The 18865-nt window shown below is 36.8% G+C and overlaps 1 protein-coding gene across 2 annotated transcripts; it reads left to right on the plus strand.

The window, feature by feature from the left end:
- The first annotated feature begins 3117 nt into the window (after positions 1–3117).
- On the plus strand, positions 3118–16315 carry LOC120073242. 2 transcript variants are annotated; one of them, XM_039025968.1, is made up of 9 exons: positions 3118–3316; positions 3666–3762; positions 5368–5515; positions 5624–5774; positions 5870–5995; positions 6081–6161; positions 11923–12115; positions 12211–12481; positions 15736–16315. In XM_039025968.1, exons 2-9 carry the CDS (start codon positions 3721–3723, stop codon positions 15981–15983), a joined length of 1260 nt encoding a protein of 419 aa, XP_038881896.1. In that variant the 5' UTR covers positions 3118–3316; positions 3666–3720; the 3' UTR covers positions 15984–16315. The 2 variants fall into 2 exon arrangements, with proteins under 2 accessions (XP_038881896.1, XP_038881895.1); XM_039025967.1 differs by having other exon boundaries at positions 3118–3762.
- Positions 16316–18865: the final 2550 nt, after the last annotated feature.

The raw sequence follows: 18865 nt of genomic DNA on the forward strand, positions 1-18865 counted from the left end.
AACATGAACACCTTGAATTAATAAATTGAGTGAATTTGGAATGGTATCGATTCGAATTGTTCAATTGAATTTCAGTTTGAAAATGTTCCAATTGAAATTAGGGTTTGAATTTGAATAGTTCAAAATTCAAATTAGGGTTTGTATAATTAATTGACATTTAATTTGTTGAAATGAAATGGAATTGGAGAGTTTATAATATTTAAATATTAATTACATTAATAGGATTTATGTTTTAAATTAGATGTGTGATTAATTTAATATTTGATATTAAATTATTATTCAATTACTTAAATATGTTTGATTAATTAAAATTAAATAATTTCTCACTTTATTTCAAAATTCAAAATTTGAAATTTTGATTTTGATTTTAATGAACTTTGAATTAATTGAAATTAAAAACGAATAAAATGGAAATTGGAAAATTGAAAATAGAAAGTGGAAACACTTCATTTTTGTGAAATAGGAGGTGTTTTCTCTCCAATTACATACCTTGCCCACTAAATTTCAGGTAATTGAAGTATCAACGTTGCTTAACTTTAGTGCTTGTATGTGAATCAAATATAAAATCTCTTCAATTTGAAGATGTGATTAGAATTTTTTGCAGTTGGAAAAGTTTTTGCTGCAACGTTTTTCTTCTTGACAAAAACCCACTTTTTTCCTTCACAAATTCACTCCAATTTAGAGTTCCACCACTCAAATTCAAGGCTAAGAATAGTAGAAAAGATCTCTTGGTGGTTCACCATTGAATTGGAGCTGGAATCACGTGAAGAGCAGCTTGAAATTGGGAGAATTCGTCAAATATATGTTATTGAGAAACCCTCTTCTTAAATTTTTGTTTAAGCATGCTTTTAGAACTCAAATTAAATGTAATTAGAGTGTTTATTAATTTTATTTACTTCCATTGCATGCTAGTAGATCCCATCATAATGGAGATATTGAGGGTGTATGAGAAAGCTACAAAATAAACAATCAACTTCAATAAGTCTTCCTTTATGACAAGCAAAAGTGTCAAGTCTGAGAAGGTCGAGCAGCTTGGCAGAATCCTCAAAGTCAAACATACTGATTTGTTATGGCAATATATGGCGATGTCCTTTCAAACAGGGCATAATAAAAATAAGACCTTTCAGAGGGTGGAAGATAGAGTATGGAAAGCTATTCATAACTAGAAGGAACACTTTTCTCTTTATGTGGAAAAGAGGTGCTCATCAAGTTGAGTGTACGACGATTCCCATCACAATGAGTTGCTTTCAAATCCTTCGAAGTATTTGTAAGGAGATTAATCGTTGTTATGCATAGTTCTGGTGGGGATCTTTAAAAGATAGAAAAATGCCTCACTGGATTAGTTGAGAAAACCTTTACAAAAGCAAATTTGATGGAGGCTTGGGTTTCAGAGACCTAGGTATGTTCAACCAAGCTATGCTTGCAAAGCGTAGCTGGAAAGTATTGAAGAATCCAGACAGCCTTCTCTCGAAAATGCTAAGAGGCAGGTATTTTAAAGATGACGACTTTCTAAAGGCTTTTCTCAGGTCCAATCTATCTTTTACCTAGAGAAGTATCTTATGGGGGCATTAGCTCTTTTCTCAAGGGTATAAATCAAAAGTTGGAAACAATGCTCACATATCTATGGCAAAGGATCCTTGGATTGGCCAAGAGGGGAATTGTAAATCGATGTGGGTAAGCAATGAGTTCAAGAGCAAATGGTTAAAGATTTACTTGATAGCAATGATGCATGGAAGATCACCACTATAAAAGACAATTTTTTGGTTGCTGACGTTGAGGAAATTTTTAATACCCTCCGAGTAATCGACAAACTAAAGATGAAATTATTTGGAGCAAGGATGCCAAAGGCCTCTTTTCTGTTAAGAGTGCTTATCACCTTGCTAGCACACTCAATTCCCCTATAAGTGGGCCCTCCTTAGTGCTAATGGGTGAAATTCCTATTTGAAAATCCTTCTGGAAAATCAAAACCATTATGAGACTCAAGATTTATGCCTAGAAGATTCTTAATGATGCAATCTCGACCTATGCTAATATTCAAGAGCGGGGGATCGACATTAATCTCGTTGTCTTTTTTGCAGGGGCTTGCAAGAGACTACTAGTCACGTTATATGGTTGTGTAAGTTCTCTAAAAAGTGTGGTGTGAATATTTCCCAAACTTATTTGATTCTTTTGCTTCTTGCAGGGAAAAGTGGTCAGCTCTAGACCTTTGATCTTGGATCGCAAGCAAGATGAAGGAAGGCGACATCTAAAAGAGTATTATTGTTATGTGGAATATTTAGGACTACATAAACATCACCAATAACTATGGAGCACATTGTAAGAAGACAAATATTCATCAGGTGCTCAAGTTTATCGATAATTATCTTTCTTCTTTTCTTTCGGTGCCAATCCATTCCCTTATTCGTGAGATTAGAGAGTCGCACGAGTCAGTAGAGGTCGTCTTTTCCCCTTTGGAATTTTTGAAAACTTAATCTCGATGCTTATTGGAATTGTGATAAAAAGATTTGAGTTCTTGGTTGGTGGTTCATGACTCTAAAGGATCTCCTATTTGTGTTGGGTACAAGGTCACTAACCAATGTTGGCCCATTAAAGCTCTGAAAAGCAAGGTTATCAGATATGCATTATCTTCTCTTCTCTATCTTAGAGGGGTTTGTCTCAAGCTATCATTGTGGAATATGATTCATCAAATATCATCCATGCTCTTAACAAGCCGTCATTCGACATTTATTAAATGAAGAACGTGGTTGAGGGTATGTTGGATTTCACAAATCGAATGGATGTTTTTAGTTTTATTAAGTGTAATTACTCTCGAAATTTTTGTAACTCACTCTTTGGCACGAGTTGTTCTTGATGCTTTTGTCCAACCTTTTTCTAGTTTAGAAGCTTATACAGTTTGATGGAGCTCTAATTTCTCAAATCCGGTATCCCTTGCTCTTAATGAGGACTTGGTTTATTGATTCTTTCTCTTCAACGAAGTTATCTTTCCGAAAAAAAATAAAATAAATAAAAACAATCCTTTCCAATTTCCCAATCAAACACGGAAAAAGAAAGGTCACGTGCAAGTCACGCGCATGATATCTGTAGTGTTTATATTAATTTAGAATTTTAAATTCCGTTCTTCGTAATTCCTTTCCCCCCTTCTTCTTCTTCCTCTTCTTCCTCTCACTCTTATCTCTTCCTATAACGATGTTTGGTGTTCAATCCCATCTGACTTCACTTGGACTCCACTGACACTCTCCACTGACACGCTCCGGCGGCCTTACTCCGCCGCCTCACGGGCGACACTCCCCTTCATCTTCCCTTTCTTTACTTCCGGGTGAGTTTTTTTTTTTTTTTTCCCTGTACTCTAGGGTTTCCAGATTTCACAAATTCCACCTCCTGTATTTCCCTCGATCGCCTCGCGTTTTCAAATTTTTTTTGCCAATTTACTTTCTTCCGGGGTTTAAACCTTCTGTTCTCCCCAATTTCTTTCGGTAATTGGGGATTTCTTTGGAGGGTTATGTGAATTTCGTTCCTGCTTGGAACGAGGAGAAGTAGGAGCTTCTTGTTTGGGGAAGGGGGGAAAAACTCATGGAAGGGAGGAGGATATCGGCGAGTCCTCGGCCTTGTTCTGGTCGGCGTATTTTGGCTAAGAAACGACCTCGGGTTGATGGGTTTGTTAATAGTGTGAAGAAGCTGCAGAGACGGGAGATTTGCTCGAAGCGGGATCGTGCTTTTAGTATGAGTAATGCCCAAGAGAGATTTCGCAACATGCGTTTGATGGTACGTTGTCTTTCATTTTGTATTTTGTGATTTTTTGGCTTTTCTTTCCTACGTTACATACTTGTCTATCTCATTGCCGATTCGTTTTGTTTGGCTACTGGATGATCTGTTTTTTTTCCTCTAAACCCTAGCCCATCTTATAGTTGTTCCTCCTTCGTGGAATGTCTTGGCTTTCTCCAACTCGACTGATAAGCGTTTGGCCGATTCCTGTTTCACCCTTTCTATTTCTGTATATTAGGCAAAATGTTACAAAATTTTACTTACGTTAACTTTGGTCAAAGGGGTTTACCTAGTGCCCTTTCCCATACGACGATGGAACCAAGTAAATAACTTCATAGTTTTAACAATAAACCCTGATAGATTAAATAGAAAAAGTTTGGGATTTCCTCTAGTTTATATGCTGCTAATGCTTCATTTGTAATTCGTTTAAGGAATCTTCTATTACAGATGAACTGAATGTTAATCCAATCTTTTCCTGGCCATATTATTCGTTGCTGTGGTAACATAGGCACTCACCTTAAGGGAGTCACGTTTGCATTATTAACTATAAACTATGTTCCGTTGGTCATTTTGTTTACTGTTTTTACTTATTCACCTCCGAAAATTCCTACTTCCCATAGAAGTTGGATTGTGTATCTTGACGTGGGGTGGATTTCTGTGATTCTGTCACAAGGGATGACTTTATTATTAATGGAGAATTATACTTACAGAGTCCAGTAGTTATCACGCACCATGTTTTAGGTTAAGCACTGAGAGTGACAGCTATAATTCACAATGTTACCATCAATCAATTGACAAAATCCAAGGTCCCCAAGGCCACCGCTTGTTTCTTTCTTGGATATGCTCAGTCCGGGTATAGAAAATATGTAATAGCAGGAAGGATCTGTTATAAATCATAGTTGACCTTATGCTTATCCAACTCATCTATAGAACTTCTTTCAAGGGTCAAGCCAAGATCCTTTGGTCCTGTGGGGTGTTTGCGCTCCTCTGGAGGCTTTCATAATCAAGAGTCCATGATTTTTTGGGATTTGGTTACTTTATTTGCTTTTGTCTGGTCTACTTCTTATTGTTTTATAATAACAGTTTAACTCAAGTTTTCACTGGTTGGGTCTTCTTTTTGTAACCCTTTGGTGTGTGGGGATATCTTATCTCCCACTTCTTTTGAATATCCCTTGTGATAATGAAAAATTTTGTGGCATGCTAAGGTGTATGTTATTCTTAAGAACCTTCAGGGAGAGGATGACGGAGTCTTTAGAGGGCTTGAGAGGTCTTAATGCCCTCATTAGGTTTGACATCTCTTTATGAGCTTCAATAGCAAAACCTTTTTGTAATTACCAGTTAGGTTCTGTTTTACTTGAATGAAGACTTTTTTTTTTTAGTTTGCCTCCTCCTTCAAAGAAAAAAAAAGTTATGCCTTTTAAGATTTGTATATAACATTGGACTGACATGACCGTTCCAAGTAGCTGTTGAGATTATACTTAAAAAATGTTAGTTTGAGGGCCGATATGCTTCTTTCCAAGTAATTGGCATCGGGCTCTTTATGCTTGAATGTCATTCTTTGTAAAATTTATCTGTGCTTTCTATTTAATTATTTAAATGTATCAGGAGGAATATGATACTCATGATCCAAAGGGGCATTGTTCACCAGTTTTACCTTTTCTGATGAAGAGGACAAAAGTAATAGAAATTGTTGCTGCACGTGATATTGTCTTTGCTCTGGCACATTCTGGTGTTTGTGCAGCTTTTAGCAGAGGTAATTACATTATTTATTCCTGAATGAATTTTCTTTAATGCATGCGAAAAAAAATATTATTCTTAAATGAAAATTCCAGAATGACATTGTTGGTTATTTTGTGCACAGAGACAAATGAAAGAATATGCTTCTTGAATGTCAGTCCTGATGAGGTCATACGGAGTTTGTTTTACAATAAGAACAATGATTCACTTATCACAGTTTCAGTTTATGCTTCTGATAACTTCAGTTCTTTGAAATGTAGATCGACAAGGATTGAGTACGTAAAATTCCATTGCTTGTGTTTAGACTGTTCGATCTCTTCAATTAATTGCTTATTATCTATTGCTGATATTTCTTCCTGAAATCTATTAGATACATTCGAAGGGGCAAGCCTGATGCAGGTTTTGCACTTTTTGAGTCTGAATCACTGAAGTGGCCTGGATTTGTTGAGTTTGATGATGTTAATGGGAAAGTTTTAACCTACTCTGCACAGGATAGGTAACCTATTGCCCTCTTTATTGCTCTTTGTTGTATTTTATTATTGTCTGTAACTTGTTTCTTTCTCCCACTCTTTTGTTTCCAGTATATACAAGGTGTTTGACTTGAAAAACTATACCATGCTTTACTCCATATCAGATAAACATGTTCAAGAAATCAAGATCAGGTAATTCTATCTACTTTTCTATTCCTTGGTGCTGTGCTGTGTGATGGAACGAAGAAAATTCAATGAACGAATTTATCTTTATTTGATTCTTCATGATTATTATGAGTAATAATTATAGAAAATTGAGCATAAATTAGAGCGTGGAGATTAATTTCTAGCATTAAGGTGAATTTCTTGATTACTATTAATGAAATATTGAGTGGATGCTTCTCATAAAAAATTGTGAATTGAATCAATTTGTCTTCTTTTTTAGAAGATAATGTATCACCTATGTTATGCAACTCCGCCTAGATGCATATGATAAATCTTATATTATCAACTTACTTTTTTTGTGTATATGTTTTTTCTTTTGTTTGAATTTTTTAAGATGGTGCCGTTATGTGTTTGCAATGGGTCATTGTTTGTGTACATTCTATGCATGTGCTTTTTAGGTGGTGAATAGGAACACCAACACTCTATTTTAGGTAGTGTGTCCATGTTTGATGTAATAGGATTTGGGGTGAATTAGTACATTTAGAATTGGTACCCTATTCCACCCTTAATTCTCTATAAATAGAGAACCCCTCTCTTGTATGGATTAGATTTTGATCACTTTTGAATTAAACTCATTTGGTTTACACCAAGTGGTATCAGAGCTCCAAGAAACTTGGACCAGATGGTGGGAAGATGCCAACTGGTAGTGACCCTGTGACAACCCTCAAAGGGACGGGTCAAACCACTGCCCTATCACCGAAGACATCGACCTGACGCTTGCGGTCAGTTGAAAGCTCTATCAATGGTATCTTTCGCTTACTTGAATGCATGTCCTCGGCACACGATCATATAGAAAAAAATCTTGATTTACCACTGCAACGAATCAGAGAAAATCAACCAAGAATCATTGTTTATCCTTAAGAAAGACAAAATCTGAATGTGCAACAAAAAATTCCTCCAAAAAACATCCAATATTTGCCCGTGGTTATCCAAGAATGACAAAGAATGCAAGTATATCAAAGAAGGTATCACGAAAACAGAGTGCCAACAATTGAAGAAGATGAGCCGAGTAAAGAAGGTAGAATGTGCAAGAGAGAGCTCGTTTTGGAAGAAGACAAAAATAAATAGAGTTGAAGAAGACGACTCACATGAGGAGGAAAACAAGTTTGACCTATCTGTTGCACAACTTGAACCAGACAAGGAGGAACAATCGATTAAAATCGATGGTGGAATTATTGAGAACAAAGGTGCTGCAGAGGTAAAAGAAAACGAGACCTATGGACAATCTGATTCGAAAGAGTTTAAAAATCTAGCTGCAATTGATTGCGAAGCAACGTACAAATCGAAAAAAATTGGGTATTCTGACGGAATCACCAGCAAGGCAGAGGCGGCTGATGAAGGAAATCATCGGAAGCTTTTTGACAACCCAATTGGTTTCGTAAAATTTATACATTTTTTTTTCAAAACCCAGGACAATCCTTCTGAAAGTCCTGAAGAGGAAGGAGAAACCCACACCATTGATAGAGAAGGGAACTTTGTGGTTCATGAAAGAAATTGTCCAAAGCCGGTTGACACCCAATTCACAATCGTACATGAGAAAGAAGAAGTTGAAACAACTTGCGAGGTGAACGGCTTAAGAAACAAAAAAAATTTATAGTCGAATATGAAACAATGTGGAAGATTTGTTTGGAATCGAAAATTTTGGAGTACCCAAGGGAAATCGGCAGCAATGTAGAGGAGATAGAACCAATCAAAACAGATGTTTTTTACATACAAAAACGAAGAAACGATTTTCTGTCGAGATGAAGATGAATTTTGGGCTACATTAATCTGGGATGTATCGCAATTTGCGCAAGACGAGGAAGGAAGATGCGGCAGCTATGAGAAGTGGATGTTTTCATGATTCTTCCACCCATTTTCCTTTTTCTAAAATAACCCTAATTGCCCACAACCCTCTTAATGAAAATTTGGATTCATCAACCCTTGACCCATACATTTTGACCCAAAATCAAACCCAGGTCCAATTTGGTGTCCAACCCTTTTAAATAAAAGCTGCAAGCTGGCCCATACATACACCTACTGAACTAATTAAAATCCAACTCCAATTAGATTTTCTTCACTTACAAAATGGGTCTTCCTCATTACCGAGAATTCTGCATTTTTTTGCAACAGAGGATTTTTTTTGGAAAAATTAGTTCTTGGGTTCATTAGCTTGAATCATGAAATTTGGATATTATTGGTATTGGTTGTTCGGAGATATTTTCGTTCGAGTGACTTACTTTTTTATTTTTACCTTCATTTTCATTTTAAAATTCGAGGACAAGATTTATTTATTTATTTTTAGATTTTGATCATTTTTTAATACAACTCTCATTTGGTTTACACCAATGTAGGACATAAATTTGTTTGGACACTCTGGAGGACCAAAATTGTATGTTGCCCTTTATTTTATTTTCGGTTATGCTGTGATGAAAATTTTGGGATCAAGGTTATCGGAGTAGTACGATTGACAATGTGTCATCTGAGTTAAAATAGAACAAAAGCCATCCGATTCAAAATGCTTGTTTGAATTAGAAATCAACAAAAGGTACTCCATGTTTCCAAAGTTTGATAAAAAGCAGTTGAGAGAATGGGAGGTAAAAGTTGTAATCTTCATTGGTGATTAAAAGAATGACGAAGAGGAAAAGAGGAGATTGAAAGAAGCTGAGTAGAAAAGTGATGTAGGAAGTTGAGAAGTGAAATGGAATGAAAACCATGTGTCATGTGATTGATGATTTGCTGAGGTTATCAGATATGCTGTGATGACAATTATGCGATCAAGGTTATCGGAATTGTATGATTGACTATATGTGTCATGTGAGTGCAAATGGAACGGAAACTATATGATTCAAAATGCTCTTTTGAATTAGAAATAAAAAAAATGTACTCCAAGTTTCCAAAGTTTGATGGAAAGCAGTTGAGAGAATCGTGATTTTCATTGGTGATTGAAAAAGTAATGAAGATAAGAAGAGTAGACTGAAAAAAGCTGAGTAAAAAAGTGATGAAGCAGGAACTTGAGAAGAGATGATTTAATAGAGTTGTCACCGTTGACAGAAAAAGGAAGTTAGGAGTTGAAGCAAGGGAGGAACTAGAAAGTTGAACGTGGCAATTGGTGAGCGTGATCAATTTTGCAATGGGCCAGCTTCAACTTCAAGATAATGGGTTTTAAAAAGTAGCATTAGTGGTTAGATTTCGAATTCCGTTATTTGATTCCAAATCTTCTGAATTAAAATCCAATTTCTCATAAACTAAAATGTTAATAATATAAGTTATTTGAAGTTCATTAATTTTATTTGACACTTATATTAAGGTTTAAGTTATTGTGTAGTAATATTTTTATTTATACATATAATTTTTATATAGTATTAAATACAAACTGAATCGTATGATATGCAATACATTATTTTCATGAAATGATACACATTTTGGTTTACTATCTAACAACCTTGTCTGGACGCATTTTCAATCAATCTGGAGTTCAATGATATTGAATTGATTGTGGCTTAGGTTTTGGGGGTCTAAAGCATAGAGATATTGCCCTTGTTTGATTGGATTGGAGATATTCTTGTGAGCCTCATTCTATTTGGAGTAAGGTGTTAGGATGTATTCTTGGGTCAAATTTGTATGATTGGCACACTGCATGGTGAAGCAATTTTAGTCCTTCACAGAGAGAGGAGGGGAGAGCGCAGTAGCTGCTGAGAGTTCCAGCAATCAAAGTGGCAGTGGAGAAAATGAAGGAGAAGAGAAGGAAGATGCGGCTGCTGCTGCACCCCCTCGTAGAAGATCTGGTGCTAGGTGAGATAATTAGAGGGAAGAGTCAAGTCTTTTGCAATTTGCGGTTTTGAATGCAAAAGTATGCTGATTCTTCATTTTTTTTTATTCTTTGGAGGTAGTCATGAAGTATACTATTTTGAGGTTTAGATGTTGAGATGTTTGTGCCGATTGTGAAACTTGGGGCTGGATGGATGGGAGAATTTTGAGGAAAAAATTGCTCTGGATAACTATTTTTAAATTTTATTCCTTTCTTTCTTTTTTTTCCCCCTTGATTTACTTTTACAAATTAATTTCTTATCTCTGGTTTAAGTTTTCTGAAGTATGGAAGGATGTGGATTTTTTTGCTCCCTTCATTTTGGTATAAGAATTCTCTTTTGGCATTTTCATCGAGACTTTTAAAGGATGAGGATATCGATGTTTCGAAAGTCATTGTTGGAGGGTTTGACAGATCCTTAGTTTGGGAGAAGCTTAGAGTCTTTGGGTGTAACCTGGAACCATGAAGGTAATTTTTGTTTAAGAACCCTGAATGTCTTATATCAATAATCAGCATCGTGAGAAAAAGAAAAGGCCACTCCACGTTGTTGAAGCACCATTGAGGTGCTACCCACGCTGAGTCCACTGCTCATCGCACTCTTTTTGCTGCCTATTTTACATTTGACCACTTCCCCTGCCTATTGCCATCTAGTTCACTACTATGCTTTGCAATTTCATCATGGAATGGGAACTTTATAGCTTGGTGGATAGTAGAAACTTTGTAGTTTGTTAAGTAGTGGAAACTTTTCTGTCAACTAAATTTCATGTTAAGTTGCCAACAAGAGCGTAGCTCAATTGACATAGTGCTTGTACTATCAATCTCGAGGTTTGAGATTCAATTCTCTCATCCCACACTTTAATTACAATTCTTTTGCAAAAAAAAAAAAAAAAAAAGAAAATTCATGTTAAGTTTACATGTTTAATCTATTATGAAGTTCTCTTTTCTCTCCTTTTATGATGTGTTAAAAATATCAGTGTAAGCATGTATATCTAAAAGGGAAAAATATGTGTTCCCAATGTTTGTGTCATACTTTTTTAGAAATTTACATGTTGCTGCGATGGTATTATGTTGGTGTCTGGGGTAGCGATGTGAGTTTTCAACTTCATTTTGGTTTTAGGGAAGGTCTAACAATAGGATTGTTCTGAGTCATCAAGCGTCAAATACTTTTTTATTTCCATTCCATAAGAAATATAAAGATTGAGATTAATGCCTACTGAAGGCTTCTTGTCCTGATAAAAATATTGCCCTTGTTGTAATAATGTACTGTGCACATACCTTTACATTCTATTATTTATTAGATCTCATACAGGTTCTTTTCTTTTCAAAGTTTGATGAATTCAAGTGCCAAAATAGCAATATTTACCTTTATTTTTTAGTATTGATGTCTGCCTTCCCCCGTTAAGTTATTATATTTTTAAGACCTTTATCTTTATACATAAGTCAAAACGTTCTGGTATTCTTGATGTGGATTGTGTAAAGGGATAACCATCCAGGTTTCCAGCTACCTCATTGTGAGCTAAAGAACTTTGTGTGATTTCCAGAACTTTGTGTGGGGGAGGCACAGTACATGTTAACTGCGGAAGAAAATAATTCAGACTTTTTGGCATGGTTTGTTGCAGTATGCTGCTCTTTTGCAGAATTGTATGTAAACCTAGTGGATACATAAATGGTAGGAAGTGATCAAGATAAATTATTCTTACAAGAAAACGATAAACTAATTAGGTTTTTCCTTTTCTCCCGCTCTCCCTTTCTCATATATATTGGATTATGGGAGCTGATTGTCAAAATAATTCTGGTTGTTTTTGTCGTATAATTAATTTGATTGCAGAATCCTTGGACTATTGAATTTTAAATTCTTCAGCAACCTTTGGGCTATAAGTTAGTTGGAGATAATCATTATGTGTTGATTTAACAATGTTATACTTTCTTTTATTGTTGTAGCCCTGGGATCATGTTATTGATCTTCAATAGAGCCAGTAGCCATGTTCCTCTTAAGATTCTGTCAATAGAAGATGGCACAGTTCTCAAAGCTTTCAACCATCTGCTTCATCGGAACAAGAAAGTGGACTTCATAGAACAATTTAATGAAAAACTTCTTGTGAAGCAAGAAAATGAAAATCTTCAAATACTTGATGTAAGTAAAAATTCTGATTCGTAACTTTTATGAAAAACTTCTTGAGCTGATTTGTGAAGTAATTTTAATTTTATGGATGCTGTCACATTTTATAGGTTCGTAATGCTGAATTGATGGAAGTTAGCAGAACTGAATTTATGACCCCATCGGCGTTTATCTTTCTGTATGAAAACCAATTGTTTTTGACATTTAGAAACCGAACTGTGGCTGTCTGGAACTTTCGCGGGGAGCTTGTAACTTCATTCGAGGATCACCTTTTATGGCATCCGGACTGCAATACCAATAACATTTACATCACCAGTGATCAGGATCTCATTATATCTTACTGCAAGGCTGATTCAGATGATCATTGGATGGAAGGAAATGGTAATTCTTAAGCTTACTCTACATCTAGAATAGATCTTCGGTTCCACAATTGATCAATAGATATAGCTTATGTGGTTATCTGAAGAGCTGTAAATTTGTTTCCATTGGCCAACTTGAAATTGTTTTATGATAGTTGTGTCTTATCATGTATGGACGTCAAAATAGTAGTGAAAATGTTAGGTGTCCAAGCTAATGTACTACCTACCTAAATTATACCCAGCAGAAATAGCAACCCAAACACACAGACAATGTGTATGTAACTAGTCAATTCTCTAGGAGATGACTCTCCCCTTCCTCTCAAGACGCTCTTGTACTATGCACACAGCCCCACTGCCAATTCAGCGTAACCATTTTTCCTACCATGTCCTAATTTACCTCTTTTAGAATACGTTTTTACAATTAGAGATCTTACATTACCCCTCGAGTTCAACACCACCTTGTCCTCAAGGTGGGAATATGGAAACTGCAAAATAAACTCAGCTGGCTCCCAAGTGGCATCCGAGGGCAATTGCCCTCCCATTGAATCAACCACTCTTCTAAAGAGGTATATGAATTCTCTTGCAGCCCAAGAACATCTTTAGGCCCCTTTTTTTTTAATTTTTTTTTTTTTAATTTTTTTTTTTGGAAGAACAAAGGTGGTTGTGACTGTAAGAAAGTCGTTAGACCAAGAACCTTCTTCAACTAAGACACATGAAATACTTGAAGTGTTTGTAGGTAGCTCAAGTTTGTAAGCCACATTTCCTACCCATTCTAAAACTTTGATGATCCAAAGAATTTAGGGGAAAGTTTTTCACACCTTCATCTGGCCAATGATTTCTGGCGATAGAGCCATATTGAAAGTAGTATTGATATGTATAGGATAGGTTGTTTGTACCAAAACTGGATCGAATAAGCCAGTTCGGTCCAATTCATCAGTTTGGATCGATTTTTTAACACCTCTACTATATAGTGTCCATAGTTACTGAGCCGATGAACGACCACAAAGATGTTGTATCTTGACGATTTTAGAAGGCCTTCAATGAAATCCATTGTTATACTGTCCTATATTCTATGGGGGAGCAATTAAGGGTTGTAGGATTTCTACTGGAGAAATTGATTAGGCCTTGTTTCTTCAACGAACACTGCATTTGTCCACATAACTTGTTCACTGCTGTCTTCATGTTCTTCCAAAATAACTCTCTCGTCAGCGTTGAGTTCTGATACATGTGTAGAATAGTCGGTATTAGAGTGGAGTTGCTGGACTAACATTTGCCCTTTGTACAATAGACAACCTTGGTGCAATGAGAGACAACCTTGGTGCAATGAGAGATTTAGGATGGTTATTGGCATAAACGACAAACTCATCAAGGATTTTCTGCAACTTGGGGTCAGATTCCACTTCACTATGTACAGTGACTACATCCATGATTGTGGGAGCTGTTGAAGTGGTCAATTGAACTGTTGGTGGCATTCGCGATAAAGCATCCATTGGTGCCATTTTAAAAAATAATAAAATATCTGACACGCCAGCTGGCATGTCGGGCACGTGTCGGAGGCGTGTCGGGGCGTGTCGGTGTCCGACACGTGTCCGACACTGACACTTGACCATCTTAGGAGTGTCAGTGCTTTATAGTCCATTGCTTTGTTCAACAATCCAAGCTGATACACTCTCGAAATCACAACCCAGCAGCTTGGTCAGCCACTTTTGTTAGCCTGGTGGTATTCCCCTCTGTTCCAGCAAGTGCGTCAATGATCTTTGAATGCCTCCATTTCTGCATTGACAACATTATGGTCAATTCCCTTTCATACTCGGATTTCATTCTTGCTCAGTTGGACACAGTTTGGCTAAAGGAAGGCAATGGGTCGTTGCTTTTGGGTTAACACTGCATCCACCCTTGTGGCTGAAGCATCTGTTTCAACCACAAAAGGCAAATTAAAGTCAGGAAGAGGAAGTATAGGGGAGAGTGATCATTGCCTAAAATTTGTCAAAAGTTGTCATTGTGTCCTTTGTCCATGTGAGAGATTCTTCAGTGTACCTGCAGAAATTATACCCATCTGAAATAGCAATCCCGAGACACAAACAAGAGAGCCAAGAGTTTAAGAGAGCACTGATATCGAGGGTTCTTCATTGTACAGTGCGTTACGTATTCAAAGGGAATTAACGGTCATTCGCTCGAGTCTCGACAATGTAGGCAACCAGCCAATTCTCTAGGAAATTACTCTCGCCCTGTTCTTAGGCACTCCTGTCTCTAATTTTCCCCCGATCTTTTCCCCCTAAACCCCTACAGAACCCTTCCCTCAAAACAGACCGCACTAAATACACGATCCCTGCCAACTCAGCATAAACGTTTTTCCTAGTCAGTTCCTATTTTACCCCTTCTAGAATACATTTTTACAATGGGAGGTTTTGAGAATAAATCTGTACTAAATTCTCTCGGGGCAGTCAGTTTTGTGGTATGATAATCATGGAATGGTGGATTAGAAATGTTTTGAATTCAAGAGATATGGTGACTTTCTTTTGGAAAGTTTCTTTATATCTCTTATCCAATTAGTTTTAAATGGGATTCCATTGTACTACTCGTCATTATTTAGGGTCCCCTGCTCGATGAGTGCTTGGATTGAGAAGTGGATTGCCTGTGGGAAGGGGTGGGGGTTCCTCCATTTTGTCAGAGGGGGAATTGTTTCCAAGCCTACTTCTTTGAGGGGATTACGTATTAATTTGCTTCTTTGGAATGGGATCTTCCTTGTAAAATAGCCATGGCATTTCCCCTGGAAATCCAGGCTTCTCTGCCTCACTTTGTGGCACGGATGCTTGTGAACAAGTATGGTTCTTTATCCATCGAGTCTCTAATAGTAGGGTCAAAGGTACTTTCAGGAACTTGTGAAAATCCTTTATGGGGATCGATGCACAAAATTTTCCTCCCATGTAAGGTTCCTTTTCAGGGATAGGTTGTTGATTTTCTTCTGGGAGCATTGTTCCTTGTCAGAGGAAAGAAGTCTCTTTTAATGTTTCTTTCCCTCACTTTATCACCAGTCCTCAACAAAGTTTACGCCGGTGGCATCTGTCCTCATTATTTCTAGTGATGCTCTCTCTCTTTGAACTTCAATTTTTGCTGGGTTTTTGTCGCATCAGGAATCTATGGAGATTGGAATTTACTAGTTCTGTTTTTTGTGGGTGTGTGTGTCTGGAATATATTTAACTTCGAAATAGAAGTTGGGTGTATATTCCACCACTTTGATCATCTCTTGACTTGGGTGTTATTTTTTCGATGCAGCTGGTTCGATCAATATCAGCAACATCTTGACCGGCAAATGTCTAGCCAAGATTAATGCAAGCAATGGAAATCCTAAGGTCGACGATGCCAGCAGCACTGGCATCTCGAGAAAGCAGTGCAACTCTTCACAGATGAGAAACACAGTTGCGGAGGCTTTGGAAGATATTACTGCACTTTTCTATGATGAAGAGCGTAATGAGATATACACTGGTAATAAGAATGGTTTGGTACATGTGTGGTCTAACTGAAGACCTCATTTTTTTTTTCTTTTTTCTTTTTTCTTTTTCTTTTTTTCTTTTTTTCTTTTTTTCTTTTCCAATTTCTTTTTCTGAAGTTTGCTTTGACATTGATCAAACTGATGATTTGGTGATGATGAAAGGCGGTTCATATGGTGTCAGCTCCCTAATGCAGATTTGATGGTAGAATAATAGGTTGTGTTAGTTAGTTGAATAGAAAGCTTTGCTTGCATTGTAATATTAAATAGATTTTAATGTGTTATGTATACTGTTGTAAAAATCCACCTTTGCTTTATGAGAATAGTCAACAATTTGAGATTTCTCTCATTGAAATTTGGTTGTCATTCTTGTAAAGTGCAAAACTTGAGCATTAGAAATTTTGGTGTGTATTTTCCTTTTAAGGTTTCAAATGAGACTTTAGTTTCTTAGGCTTGGGGAATATTTCTGAATGGTCTTTTTAAGTTTAACTGACAGACAAAAGGATGCATCATAATCACTTTGATTGATCTTATTTTACTGGGAATTATATTAGTTTTTGGCGATGAGACTGGGAATTGACATGCTTCTTTTTTTCATTTCTTCTCTACAAATGACCTTTTATGGGTGTCGTCATCTCCCTTATCCCTCGTCAATGTTTGTCGAAGCTAAATGGTGGCAACGACAACAAGCATTGATGAGGTCGATCCTTGTTGAATTTTTCTCCCTTGTGTTGGACTTGAATCTTAGCTGCTTTAGTTACATACTATCTACCCCATTTCTAGAATTAGAAAGGTTAGAATTGGTTAAGGAAACCTTTCAAGGCTGGAAGAACTAATTGGTTTACCGTTACAAAATAGTTATCTAGCAAAAAATTTTCAATCCTGGGAGAACGTCGTAGGACTCCATGAATTTTGGGCAACTTACACGGTCCAATTGCCAGAACAAGTAAATAAAATAAATTTAATTTGTCAAATCAACAACTTCACTTTTTGAAGAAGTTTAGAAATGATTGTATCATCTTTCTTAAGTTAATTTAAGGTTGATTTTTAAAAATTAAAAAAATAAAGAAAATTATTCACACAAAATAGTAATATTTTAATCTCTTTAATAGAGGTTGATAGAAATCTATTGTTGATAGAAACTGAGAGCACATTATTTTTCCTCTCATTCTTGTGCCAACAATGCCTCAAACGATCTTTCTTGCGTTGCGATATACAATATCAATGGTTTGCCCGCTAGTGGGGCTCCTAAGACAAGAGGACTGAGCAAATACCTCTTTATGTTATCAAAGGCATTTTGATTGGCCTCATCCCATTTGAATTTTTTTCTCTCTCATCAGTCTTTGAAAGGGTTGACATCGCCCCGTAAGGTTGGAAATAAACCTCCAAATGTAGGCAAGGCGTCCTTGCATATTTCTTAACTCGTGTAGATTCCTTGGCCTTGGCATCTTCTGGATGGCATCGATCTTGGATTGATCCATCTCTATCCCTCGATGTCTTACAACGAAGCCTAGAAACTTCCCTGAGGTCGCGTCGAACGTGCATTTAAGAGGGTTCATCTTTAACTGGTATTTTCGTAGGCGATCGAACATAGTTCTCAGATCTTTCAAATAGTCTTGTCGTTGTTTGGCCTTGACTACAAGGCCATCCACATAACAATCTACGTGTTAGTGTAACATATCGTCAAACACCTTCTGTATGACACGCTAATAAGTGGCGTTGACGTTCTTCAAGCTGAAGGCCATTACGTTGTAGCAATATATCCTTTTTGGGGTTCGAAATGCTGTCATATTCTTATTTGCAAGAGCCATTCGTATCTGGTTATACCCAGACGATCCGTCCACGAAGGATAGGGCCTCGTGCCCCGTTGTCGCATCGACCATGATCTCTGTGATGGGCAATGAAAAATCGTCTTTTGGATATGCACTGTTAAGGTCACGAAAGTTCACATTGACACGAAACTCCTTTTTTTTTTTTTTTTTTTTTTTTTTTCTAATCGGGACAATGTTGGCTATCCACGTTGGATATTTGACTTTGTGGATGAACCCTGCTTCAATCAACTTATTAACTTCAGCCTTAATTTGAGGGATAAGTTCTGACTGAAAACGTTGTTGAGCTTGCTTTATGGGTCGAAACCTTTATTTGATTACGATATGGTAGACTACTAACTTCGGATCCACTCCCGACATCTGTTTGTATGACTAAGTGAAAACATTCTTGTATTCAGTGAGCAAACTCAGAGAGGGATGCACTGATGAAAGTCGGTCGTGACTCTTCTGTTGTGCCTAAATTTACCTCTTTGAGCTCGTCTAAAGTGGATTGACCACCGTCCTCCAGACCTTGTGGAGCATCCTCCACTTCCTCCTCGGTCATATCATTTCAGATTCTTCGGTGACGGTGTTGTGGTGACATGAAGTTTCTATAGGATTGTATCAGCAACAACGGAAGCACAAAGATCATTTAAGCACTCTAATTCACTAATTTTGGCAAATTATAAAGCATGCTATTGCAGAAAACAAGTGAGTTTCAAGACATACCTCTTGTAGAACTTCTCCAAAGCTTGTTCTCCAGCTGCAATCTTCTCCAAATCGTGTCACAGACCACCTCAAGATCTTCCCCTCTATTCTCTTTGTGCTCTAACTTGAGTTGTGGGACTCAAAACAAGCTTGAATCAAGGGATGAAGGAGAAATGCTCACTGCAGTAATCTTGTTGAAGAACTCTTTCTTTAACTCGAGTTTTCTCTAAAATTCTCTCTCGATAACATGTTCGAATTTCACTCCAAACTCTATAATATATTGCATATTAACCTGCAAGGGAGAGAGTTGCATGAGTTGCAGCTCATGCTTGGAGAAAGACAAGACAAAGAAGATGACTTTTGTGTGAGCAAGTACAAAGATGGATAATGGAAAACAAGA

The sequence above is a fragment of the Benincasa hispida genome, chromosome 3 (genome assembly GCF_009727055.1).
Source record: "Benincasa hispida cultivar B227 chromosome 3, ASM972705v1, whole genome shotgun sequence".
NCBI lineage: Eukaryota > Viridiplantae > Streptophyta > Magnoliopsida > Cucurbitales > Cucurbitaceae > Benincasa > Benincasa hispida.